The 12,881-nt window shown below is 40.3% G+C and overlaps 1 protein-coding gene across 9 annotated transcripts in view; it reads left to right on the top strand.

The window, feature by feature from the left end:
• PTPRM (protein tyrosine phosphatase receptor type M) overlaps positions 1 to 12,881 on the top strand; it is a 1,907,823-nt gene that overhangs the window by 1,678,435 nt on the left and 216,507 nt on the right. For all 9 annotated transcript variants that reach the window (XM_029591025.1, XM_029591024.1, XM_029591022.1 and 6 more), the window contains 2 exons: positions 4 to 80; positions 3,222 to 3,258. In XM_029591025.1, coding sequence (XP_029446885.1) covers positions 4 to 80; positions 3,222 to 3,258 — 114 coding nt within the window. The remainder of the gene's footprint in view (positions 1 to 3; positions 81 to 3,221; positions 3,259 to 12,881) is intronic.

Below are 12,881 nucleotides of genomic sequence, written 5' to 3'. Positions count from 1 at the left end.
CAGATGATCATTCTCGAGTGAGACTGCAGCCCTTAGAAGGAGAATCAAATTCCGATTACATCAACGGGAATTATATTGATGTAGGTATAATTCATCACGTTAAAAAAAAAAAAGGAAAAAGTCTAGAGAGAGATTCTAACTAAAACTGGTGTCCTAAATAACCATTTTTGCTACATTATCTAACAGCAAGGTATAGGGGTAATTTTTTATTCACATAACTATTCCATTCCATTTCACTTACACAACTTACAGTGCATTTTTCTCCGGAAACTATCTAGGGCATTTCCCTGTGAAAGTATGCTTATAAGACACACGGGTACAATACTACCTACGTAGTTTGCCCCTGGTTTATCTGCTGGCAGTGTAACATTAGATAAACTGTGGGTGCATATTTGAAAATTCAATAATATGAGCGTAGAGTGTTCTCCTCCTGACTCAAACACACCTATGGGAACGCCAAGTTCAGAAGTGACTGAATATAGCCAATTAGAGAAACTATGCAGCTATAATTAGCTGCTCTGTGGGATACAGTTTTCAGCCCAGAGGCGGAGAGATGGATCTTAGCCGTTTAACTGTCTTTGAAAATTATCCTTCCCATTCCTTAACTCAGGATTGCTATTTGAGATTGGTACCAGTTTCAAAAAAAAATAGAGAGATGTTAAATGTTACCTGCTGCAGGGAGATCAAACACCTGCCAGATTTAGGAAGGAAATTTGTGACAGGAACATTGTGCTGCTGCTTTTTGCCTCTTGCTGCTCAGATGGACAGAGTAAATGTTATTTTTGTTTCTTGTCATCAGTTTGGCATAATTCCATTTTTAAAATAGGTCTGTTTGCATATTAATGTGACAAAACTCTGTAATTCCTAATGCAGTGATTTGCAATCTCTTGTCATCTCCGCACTTTTAAGTCCCCTTCAAAGTACTCTGCAGCTGTTAACCAGTATTTCTTATGCAAGCAAGACATTTCATTAAATATGTAGGCCGCTTAATTATTGAAGGCTGCTTCTTTGTTCATTCAGCATCATGTTAGCTTAATGTTTTACATTAGAATACATTCTTTCAGAGAGCTTGTTTTGCTTGAAAGAAGGAAATCAAAAGTAGAATTGAAATCAAGAGAAATTCACTCTGTCTGAAGCAAGACATCTGCAGATATATTTTAACGCTGACGTGGTTCACAAGGAATGATGCTCAGGATGCCAAAACAGTTATTGCTTAGAAAACTGAGAAATGCAGCAGAGTTACTGAACCATGGTTCTCTCTGTAACACTTTTCAGTGAGAGAGTTTTAAATATTTCTTCAATTGGCCGTGGTGATAGGGCCCATTCATTCCCAGTGCTGGAAGACTCTAATAGGATTTTATAGCAATAACTATGGAAGTACACCAATTGGGGTGGATAGGTTACAACTTTAAAGATTTTGGTTGAATTTAAGTCCCACAGGCTAGTGCCTAATGATAGGACCACATTATAATAGGAATGCTGCTGTACTGTTGCAATGATTTGAATTATGTTAAAAGTCAATATAATGATATTTTATGTGGAGGAGGAGTAGCCTAGCGATTAGAGCAGCAGACTGCAAACCAGGGAAACCTGCGTTCAAATCTCACTGTTGCTTTTTGTGACCTTAGACAAGTCACTTTACTCTCTGTTAACTCAGGTACATACTTAGACTGTGAGCCCTCTAGGAACAGGGAAGTACCTGAATATAATCTACTTTGAAGTGCCAAAAAGCAGAATATAAATCAGATAAATGTGATGTGTCAGCATAAGTTCATTTCATTAGTGTCACCCAGATTCTGGATCTGATCTGTGAGCTACAGATCCCAGTGAGCCCCCGTTAGTGCTGGTGTGGACTAAGTGGTGAGGGGGGGTCTGGCTCATATGTAAGGGGGGGTACTGGGTGAATCATGGCCCCACCTACTCTAGACCAAGGTCTACCTAAACTAAAGATGACGTGACACCACTCAATCTGCCACTGATGGAGATCTTTACCTATTACAACACCAAAGAAAAACTGACATGGAGCCTGGAACTGGTGTGTGTGTGTGCCTTAAAGTTCCCGCAGAGTGGCCCCTCCCCCTCCTACTACATGGAAATCCTGTAATCAGAGAAACCCATGCTAGGGTTGGGATCGCCGCAGGGTCTTTAAGCACATGCACACTCGCTCTGAGCTTTGCACCCTATAGCAACTTCTCATTCTGTTGCTGATGCTCCCACCTCCAGACCTCATCCTGCCAGAAAGATAAGGAAGGGGAGGATAAGATGGGGAGAAATCAGGAAGGGACTGTTAGTGAGGCAAGACAGATGGTGGGGAGGGGGGTCATGGGGGGAGGAAGAGTAGTTTAAGAAGGTATAGGAGGGAGAGGGGCCATGATGGGGGGGGGGGGGGAGGGAAGAAATAGAATAGAGAGAAGACTTGATGGAGGAGGGGGGGAAGACTAGGAGAGAGAAAAAAACAAACCATGAAGGAGGCGAAGAAGGAATTGGAGGGCCCATGATAGCAGTGAAGAAATTAATGGGAGGGGGAGAGTCCATGATGAGGGATGGAGGGAATAGGAGGGAGAGGGGCCAAGGGGCATCACTTTTAAAGAGGCATTTATATGTTAATTCTTTTATTTATTGCTGTCTTTTCTCTTTATAGATGTCTGTTGATTATTGGTTTTACTACCTCTGTTGTGTTGTGTTGCTTATCATAATGTTTTTGCTGTGATTACTGATTACCATCTTCAGCTTTTGGAAGGGCAGGTTAATAAGTAAAATGAATAGGAGAGAAAGAGGGGCTAATGGAGAAGGACTAGGAAGAGGAATAGGAGGGAAAGAGCTCGGGTGTTTAGGACAGAGAGGCACCAGGAAAGGGCTATGGGAGGGTAGAAGGAAGAGGACACAAAAAGGCACCATTGGGGTGGGATGGGAACAGGAGGGAAAGGAGCCAGTGGGAGGGGGCCCAAAATGTTTCTGTCCTTCTTGGTGCCCACCCATGTTCACCTTGGACCCTGTCAAAAATTCAGTCCTGGCAACCCCATTGTCACACACATTTATAAACTTTGATCATGTTTTCTGGTAGAAAGTACAAATATAATAATCTATTTATGCACTAAGCCACAACAAAATGGATCTCTGTGAAATATAATTCATTAAAACGTATTGTAAAACATTCTCCTGCATATTTTTCTGAAGTTTTTATTATATCTGTCTTTAAAAACATATTTTGTTTATTTTAGGGTTATCATAGGCCTAATCATTATATTGCCACACAAGGTAAGCTAATCTTTCTTTTTAACATTTTCCATTTGCTTTTCATGTACTATTGGACTTGATTCATCCAGATTTGGCACTTAGAAAAATGTACAGCTAAAGGAAGTTTGCCAGTTTCAACAAAAAAATATTTACAACTTACCCTTTGAGATATCGCTGATTTGGGGGTGCATATCTTGTATACCTTAGGCCTTCTGCAGTGTTTCAGTACGATGTAACTGCACATAATGACACAGTCTCCCTCATTTTAGTATCCCCTCACATGATCATCACTCTTTAGACATGTGCCCTCCCCCCACCCCCCTGAACCCCAGTGGCACATATGAAATAAGGGCAGAAGAAGCACACAAGCGTGCTCAAACTCTGCACAAATATTTAAAAAAAGGTGCTTGCAGCCCCATACTTCCCACAAACATGCTCTCCTTTTGGGAAACATTTTCCATTGTGAAGTTATACCACGCTATACGGTAAGATACCACAAGAATAAGACCTGACGTATGTGCATTTTAATGTGAGGTATGTGTGTGATAAGCATGCATGGATAATACAGTACCAAGTAATGTTCGGAAGGTTAGAATGGATTGGTGTAGTTATGGGTAAAAAAAATTTCATTCAGATTAAGAGAAGAGGAAGAATTAGAGCAACAAAAATCCAGTGAAGAAATTAGAAAAGCTAGAATTTAAAAAAATAAATAAATAAACAAAGCAGGCTTGCAAAAGGTGTGCATGGATTTCAGTAAATCAGCCTTAGAGGCTGCTTATGAACAGACAGATGAGGGTATTAAGGGCATGTATCCATGGAGACTTCTACAGTGCATCCCAGCTGTGTGTTACAAGCTGCTAGGTTAATAATGTATCTCTTATTTTGGGAGCAAATATCTAATTTTCTGACCATTGTCATTCAGGAAAACCCAAGTATCTCCTGCTATTTGTCCACATCAAACAAAATAGTATTTTGGTGACTTAAACCTGAAATGATTAAAGCATTAACTAGTAAACGCTGACTGTTTATTCTGATATGTAATCTTTTTTTTCTTTGTAAGTGTTTTAAAAGAGTTTAGAGCAGTAGTGTAATTATTTTGAAATACTGATGAGGTCAATCTGGGTGCTTATTTTTTTTCAATAATGTGTACAGTTACTTTCAAGAACTTTGTCCATTGAAAATTAAATTGTCTCTTACTTTTTTCTTGTTTGGAGGGAATCCAGTGGATTATATTTAAAAGAAGGTCTTAATTGACTGATTCAGTACAAGGAAGGATTTATTTTGTAACAGAATAACTATTTACTTGAAAAACATTAAAAATAAAAAAGGATGCTTCTGCATATCCGTTTATGAGCATTTGCTTTTATTTGTTCTTGAAAAATAAGTTTTAGTTATCTTAACTGATATAACCTGTTTGGCATATCTATTTTTCCACATTTGGATATAAATATAACTGGAACACAGAAAAGTTAAGCCTCCTTACAGAGTGTTTTTCACAGTGTGAAATGATTTTGACAGGCTCTGCAGTCTCTGCTCAGAAGAGGCTGCAGAATTGAATGCACATGAAAGCCTGATTACCCTGTCACTGCAAGAGGGGATTATTTTTAAGTCTGCTATAATAGAGCAGCATGTATTTGTTCAGTGTGGAAGGGTTCAAGATCTAGCTTGATGCCGTGTTTGTAAAATGGTGGAAAGTTGTTTCTGTAGCTCTGACGGGGAGAGGAGAAGAGGAGTTCCTGTTTTCTGAGTCTAGAGAAGGACGACCCAGGGACACATGTAGGTCAGGGTTTTCAAGGTAGCCACAATGTGCAAATTCTGCCTATTTCTGATTGGGCTTATTTTGAGGGTAATTTTAAAAATTATGCTTAAAATTGGGTTTTACATGTGTAAATGCAATTTACCCATGTAAGTGGGTTTTTGAAAATTGCTATAATATATGCCATTGAGTTGTCCATAGGGTATTCCTGTATAACTGCATTTTTCACACATAAATGGCTTTTTAAAATTGCTACGATAGTATGTTACATTTATACGTGTAACTCTTTTTAAAATTACCCTTTTTGTGCACACTTCGGTTAAGGATATCCAGATAAAACTGCATTTGGCAGCATTCAAGAATCAGAGTAGGCCATTCCAAAGGTGTCAATATTATAAAGCTCTGATGACACAAATTTTAGAGGGACGTGATAAACACACTTTTTAAAACCTCACACTGAAGGAATTTTATTAGAGGGACAAGAATAAAAAATGGTGAACATTCTATTCAGAATGTTCAGTTGTCCTCCTTTATGAAAGAGTTATCAATCTGTAATGGCCTTTATGATAGTAGAAAGCAAACATATAAAGCCACATACTATTCGAGGAGGTGGTCTCTGCTCTCAGAGTGAAATTGGACAGAGATGTCCATGGTACAGGGAATTTCTGCTGTGGTCTAAATGTCTTTTTTCTATCTTATATATGTCCGGTGCTTGCATCCGTTTCTGCAATCCCATGATTTGAAACTTTGTAGTCCATGCTCTTATCCATTCCAGAATCGATTACTTCGATTCTCTACTTTGGTTTGCCTCTGGTTTGAAGGAGGCATCTGCAACTCCAGCAAAACACACCAGCCAAAGTTATTTATGGCTAAGAAAATTAGACCATGTTTCCCCTGTTTTGCAGAAGCTGCTCTGGCTCCTTGCCCTATGCTGTCTCACATTTAAGATCTTATGCCCAGTCTTTCGATCCATCTGCAGTGGCCAACCACTGTCTATCGGATCTATTGCTCCTGTATTCTCTGGTTAGAGCATGGTGGTCCTCTCAGCAGGATCTTTTACAGATTCCTCTCTGACTATTAGAAGTAATGTTGTGGAATATACTGCCTCATGACATTTGTCATGAAGTGCACTATTTCAAATTTAGAAAATCTGTGAAGCATGGCAGTTAGTTTGATGATGTTATTTATTTACTTTTTATTAAATCATTTGTATCCATTGTTCTAAGTGGCTTACAACAAAACATAATTTAAAAAAAACAACATTAAAGTTAGACAAATAACCATAAAATCTGACATAACATAAAAGCATTAAATAAGGTGAACATTAAAAACAATAAAACACCTAATTGGTAATAACACCTGCTAGATGCTTTTTTGAGTACTGTGTCAGATTTGATATATTCTTGTAGATTTGTTCATATTCAGTAGGACATTTAGTAGACAAGTTATCCGGCTAAGGTAGCCAGTAACTTGTCCTGGATATTCAATAGGCTAAACGTCCCACTGAATATTCCTGTTTAAAATTCTCCGGCTGACAGTAGCCAGATAACTTTAAACATAACTGGATAGTCTTATATATGTATGTGTTGCCAAAAAACCTTACAAATAACTGGCTACATTCAAAAGAATATAACCAGTTATGTATTGTAGTAACATTAAAAAAAAGAATAGTGGGCCTGCAGGCCTTAAGCAAACTCCCTTCTTCCCTTTTAATTTGAGCTTCCAAGTGCCAAGCCTGCTCCCCCTGCCCCCTCCCCCCCCTTCACTCCTCAGATCGGCATTAATACAAATAACCAAAAAACATGGCCAGGAGTTGCACCTCATCCCCTCCCCCCCCTCCCCTGCTCCTAGTTCCTGTTTTAGATTTTTTTAAATGGGCTTCTTTCAAGTATGGGCACCCTCCTCCCATCCCATCTCTATACCTTTCACCCCTTGTACCTGAAATAAAAGGTATTTTGAGGCCTGGATATCAGCAGTGCAACTGCCTCTGTTTTATGATTTTAATATGTTGTATATTAATATATTTATGATTGTACACCGCTTTGAGCAATTTGTTTTACATCAGGAAAGCAGTTTAAAAATTTCATTAAATAAATAAATATTGTGCAGCTTCTTGTCCTTTAATAGTCCTGCACAGTAAATACTGCGCTGGGCAGGATGATGAGTATCTGTGCTCCATCTGTCTGATATTTATTACTTGGTAGAGCTTTAGTTCGTAGAACACATGAAGGGAGATTTGTCAAAAATATCTTGAAATGCATAGGTGTCAGGGCCTATCAGGAAGAAAACAGTAGGGATTCAGTAACTTTTTCGGCTAAGCAAATATGCATCGCCTCAGTGGCATAACCACGGGTGGGCCTGGGTGAGCCATGGCCCACCCAATCAGGGCCGCCCGAAACCAAACTAGGCCTGAAGAATGGCCACCGTGGACTCCATCATCGCAGTGGTTGAAGAAGGAGAGTGCCTGCCAAGGCAAGACCACCACGGGAGCCCCCATCCCTGTGGTGGCAAAGAAGAAGGTCCGTAGATGTAATGCCACAGCAGGAGCCCATCCCAGTGGCAGCGAAAGAGAGGGCATGCTGGAGTAAGGCCGTCATGGGAGCCCATCCCCACGGCAGCAGAAGAAGGGATTTCATGGTAAGGCCTGGTGTGTTCATGTGGAGAATTGTAGCCTGAGTGTGGGTATTTATGCATGAGAATGGGAGCCCGGGTGTTTATGTGTATGATAATGGGAACTCATATGTGTGAGAACAGGAGCTTGGGTGTTTGTATATGAGAATGGGAGCCTCTATGTGTAAGAGAGAGAGAGAAAATGGGAGCCTGAGTGTTTGTGTGTGAGAAAGGGAGTCTAGGTTGTAAATGAGTGAAAAAATGTGAGCCTGAGTGTAGGTATTTCTGTGTGTGAGAATGGGAATCTGGGTGTTTTGTGTATGAGAATAGGAGCTTGGGTTTTTGTGTGTGTATGTATGTGTGAGAATGGGAACCTAGGTGTTTGTATGTGAGAAAGGGAGCTGTGTAGGAAAACAGAGAGAATATGGCAAAAAATGCCATCCACTAGTACCTTAGCGAGTTATAGATCATGTTTAACTAAATACAGAGCCCTTAAAAATACACCAAAAAAAGTTATTATGCAGCAAAAATCCATGACATTAAATATAATCCCAAAGCACTGTACATGATGGTGCAAATCTTAACTAAAGCTGGATCAAGTAACAGTGATCAGAATGTTGAACCATCAATTGAAAAATGTCATGAATTTGTGAGATTTTTCAATTTAAAGATTCAAAATTTTGTAAAAAAATTATCCTAGCTCAATGAACCACAATATTTCATTACAAAAAGCTGAAACATTGAAATGGACAGCTTTTGACAATGTATCTGAATTGGAAACTAAATCTAGCTTCTCATCCATTAGATCTGCTAGCAATTAAGTCATTAAAACTTATCCCAGATATAATAGTTCCATATATGACTAAACTTATAAATTTATCTTTAGATGAAGGTCATATCCCATACTCATTGAAATGTGCATCTATCAAGCCAATCCTAAAAGGAAATGAGACAGACAGTGAAATCCTAAATAATTATAGACCCATATCAACCCTACCCGTTATTGCTAAGATTCTGGAAAAAGTAGTTCTCTCACACTTGTCAGACCACCTTGAAACAAATAACATTTTATTTCCAACACAATGTGGTTTCAGAAAGCATTATAGTACTGAAACCCTAATGCTGGCACTAACTGATACAGTGTTAAGAGGATTCGATGCAGATCGTTCATACCTGTTGGTTTTACTGGACCTTTCAGCTGCATTTGATACCATAGATCACAACATTATGATCCAAAAAGCTAACTGAAACTGGTATTGAAGGAAAAATATTGGAATGGTTTACATCTTTTCTATTAGGTCGCTCACATCAGGTAAGACTGGGCGAATGTCTACCGGATACAATTAACATGGCTACAGGACTTCCACAGGGTTCTGCACATTCAGCAACACTCTTTAATATATACATGTTACCATTATGCCAATTATTATCAGGGATGGGTATTAATTATTATGTCCATGCAGATGATGTTCAGTTTCTTATTCCAATAGATATCTCAAGTGAACATTCATTAAAATTATTGGATATATATCTTTCATCAGTTAAGCAACTGTTAAAATTTATTAAATTAGCTTTAAACACATAAAAGACTGAAATGTTATTGTTAAATAGAAAGATCCCGAATACATCACCAATCTCTGTAATGAGCGATCTGATAAAAACAGAATTGACCAATCAGACCTGTGACCTTGGTGTCTTAATTGACAGTAATGGTTACCATAAATTGAACATTTTAAAACCGTTAAAGCCTCTTCTTGCATATGATGACTTTAGGATAGTACTTTAAACTCTTGTCTTCACCGAATTCGATTACTGTAAAGCCCTATTTTTAGGTCTGCCAACTAATACAATTCAGCCTTTGCAGTTACTACAGAATACAACAGCAAGAATCCTATTGGGTAATAGGTGATATGATCATATTACACCTGTTTTAAAATCACTTCATTGGTTACCAGTGAAATTTAGGGTACAATATAAAGTACTCTCTGGCCTTCACAACATGATTAATAATAATAATACGGAATGGTTAAGCGTTTCACTACACTTGCATGTTCCATCCAGAAATCTGAGATTTGCTAATAAGGGCTTACTTCAAGTTCCATCTTTCCATTTGGCATGCTTAAGCGAAGTAAGAGAAAGAGCACTTTCAATCGCTGGCCCAAAACTGTGGAACACAATGCCTGAAAATGTACACACTCAGAAAGATAATAAGTTTTTCAGAAAAGATCTAAAAGCATGGCTATGCAGTATAGCATATGCTGATTGAGAAAAAGAATATAGAGCTCACTTGTTGAAACAATAGATGAGATGATGTATTTGATGAAATTAATTTGTGAATATGACAGTTTTACTGTTTTTAGTATGTGTTCTTATTGTTTTTTTTGTTTTTATTGTAAACCACCATGATTGTATGTTAAGAATGACAGTATATAAATAAATATGATATGATAGGACGGTTGTTTGTGTTTGTAAGAATATGAGCCTGAGTGTTTTGTGTGTGAGAGAGAATGGGAACCTGGGTGTGTAAGTGAGAGTGAGACGTGTGTGTGGTAGAATATGTGAAAGTGAAAACTTATCTGTGTAAGGGAGTCTGTGAGAGAGAGCATGAGCCTGTGAGTATGTATGAGAAAGAGAGGAAGGGAAGAGGATAGGCTAGAGAAGAAAAAGAAGAGTGTTTCTGGAGAAAGAATTAGGAATAGACTGACAAGGGGACACTGGAAAAAAGAGCCCAGGACCAATTGATTAGAAAAATAAAAAAATCAGATAACAAAGGTAAAAAAATATATATTTTGAGATTTTAGCAATTGTAATATGCCATGTTTAGGTATGTGCATTTCTTATATTTTTGTATTTTGGTCTTTACCGTTCCATTATTCAAAGTCTGGTTTTCAGGCTTTCTATTTCAGTTTTGTTTGCATGTTTCTGTTTCTAAATTGTAGTCTCGTATTTCGGTATTAGGTAAGGGTTGGTTTGTGTTCTGCCTGTGTGTGATGTTACAATTCCCGGCCGCAGGCTGGCAGCCCCTATCTCCCAGTGCCAGGCCCCGATCTCAGCCCTCCTTACCTCGACCACAGTGGGTAGCCGCCGTCGCGGTCCTGCTGTCTCCCGGTCCCCCTGCTTGACCCAGGACGGTCCTCTGCCCTCTCCTGCTGCCTCCCATCTGCGGTGGGGGAACACTACTGCACCAACCATGCTGTCGACACCTTCTTCTTTGGCCCCTGCTCCTAGGCGTGCACACCGCCTCTCTTGGGGATTTAAAGAGGCTGCGGTGGGAAAAAAAGCTCCTGTGGCCCCTAGTGATGACGTCAGCGGCCCTGGGTATATAAGGCAAGCTCTGACAGCCAGAACTTGCCTTGGTAACAGGTCTCCTCGCTGTCTTCTGCCTGTGTTGCTGTTCCTGATCCTGTTCCTGCATTCCAGTGGCTGTACCAGTCTCTAGTTCCTGTTCCTGCTTCTGTTCCGGATTCCCAGCTCCAGTTCCTGCGTTCCTGTTCCTTGCTCCTCTACCCTTGGACGGACCTTGGCTTTTGACCCAGATTGTTCCTTAACCTTGCCTTCTGCTGCCTGCCTCTGACCTCTGGACCGTACCTGACCACATCTTCTGCCGCCTGCCTCCGGCCTTCGGACCGAACCTGATCTTATCCTCTGCTGCCTGCCTCGGACCTCCAGCTCCTGGTTGCCATCCGCCTCATCTGGCCGTGTTACACGGGATCATCCATGCAGAGGCCCACCTAAGACCAGCCGGGCCCCGGCACCCAAGGGCTCAACCTGCGGGGAACGTGGGCCGGTAGTGGCAAAGCTCCTGCTGGCCTCTGCTTCCCATATGGTCTCACCTCCCGACAGTGGGGACCTGTGGAGGTCTCCCCCATAGGTAGCGCCAACAGCACCTCGGGCCAAGGGTCCACGCTCGCACCATATGACTGAGGTGCAGTATTGCTGCTAGTGTGTAGTATCTCTGTCGGGATTTATAGCAGTCCAGCTTGTTCTGTTATTCCAGTAGGTGGTACATTAATGTTCTAGGGCCTGGTGTAATATTTGCATTGCTGCATTTTCATAAGGTTGCTGTTGTTTGATTCCTGAGTCAGTGCTGTGATTGATGGTATAGCAAGGTTCTAGGTACCTTTTGATTTTGTTTTTTTTTTTTTTCTGCAAGGGTTTGTGTTACTTCACAAAATGTTTAGCAATGGAAGAAGGTTTTGATTTTTTTTGCTGAGGTGACTCCAGAATTTGAATATAGTTTTTTGATGTTGGGTTGTAATGTGAATTGTTGATGTTTTGCTCTGCAGCCATTCTTATGATTATTGCTATTTTTTGTAGTTATGATGATCTCTGCTTTCTGGAAAGAGGATTCGTGAAAGAATACGTATATTTGTTTTATGACATGACCGATTGGATCTGTTGATTGTGTTCTTTGCTTTTTACATGATATTCTTGTGTATTTATAAACTGCAATATATATATATAAAATAAATTAATACAGATTAATAAGGATTTTTTTATGTTGGCATGTGCTTGTAGTAACAACAGTTAAAATATTCTAAAAAGTTTCATTCATGAAGCATAACTGCTGTTATAGACTTCTTAGGATCCCATTGTAAAGTGTATGCCAAGGTGTTATTTATCAATAAGAATACGACTAATGGGATTCAGACTTGTATGCATACAGCCCACCTCTGTTTAACCTTGGGCCCATCCAAAAAATCAGTTCCGGCCACGTCACTGGTCCGCCTCCTTGAAAAGGAAGAATTATCAGCTCTGTGGTAGCAGTAAACTCACCACTTCATTCAGGAACATTCCTTATGGTTGGCCACAGGAGAGTTTATTGGTATCAGAGCTATAACTAGGAGTGGACAAGAGAGGTGAAAAAACCCCATTGGGTAGTGGGGAAAAATGACTGGAACACAAATATGGGTCGGCAGCGGATGAAAAATTAGGAAGAGTGAGGCTCTCCTCCGACCATCCTGAGAGAGGGAAAGAGGACTAGGGTTCAGAGTGGAGGGAGTGGCTGGGAGAGAGGAGCAGAGATCAAAATAAGGGCCTGCCCCAAGAGCTAAAATGCCTAGTTAAAGCTGGAGAATATGAATCCAGGACTGAACACTTGGCAAGTATCGGGGCAGTTGCTGGCCCGACAAAACAAATGGTGCCCCAGGCAAGGGTGCTTTCAGTGCCTCCCCCATCCTCTCCCTCTTGGGCTTCTGTACCCACAGACTGAGACGGGCAGCAGGGCACGCGCCCCCCCCCCCCCCCTGGTTTAGTGCCCAGGGAGATCCCTCTTGCC

This window comes from Rhinatrema bivittatum, chromosome 2, assembly GCF_901001135.1.
Source record: "Rhinatrema bivittatum chromosome 2, aRhiBiv1.1, whole genome shotgun sequence".
In the NCBI taxonomy this organism is placed as follows: domain Eukaryota; kingdom Metazoa; phylum Chordata; class Amphibia; order Gymnophiona; family Rhinatrematidae; genus Rhinatrema; species Rhinatrema bivittatum.
This window is presented reverse-complemented; position numbering and strand designations above follow the sequence as displayed.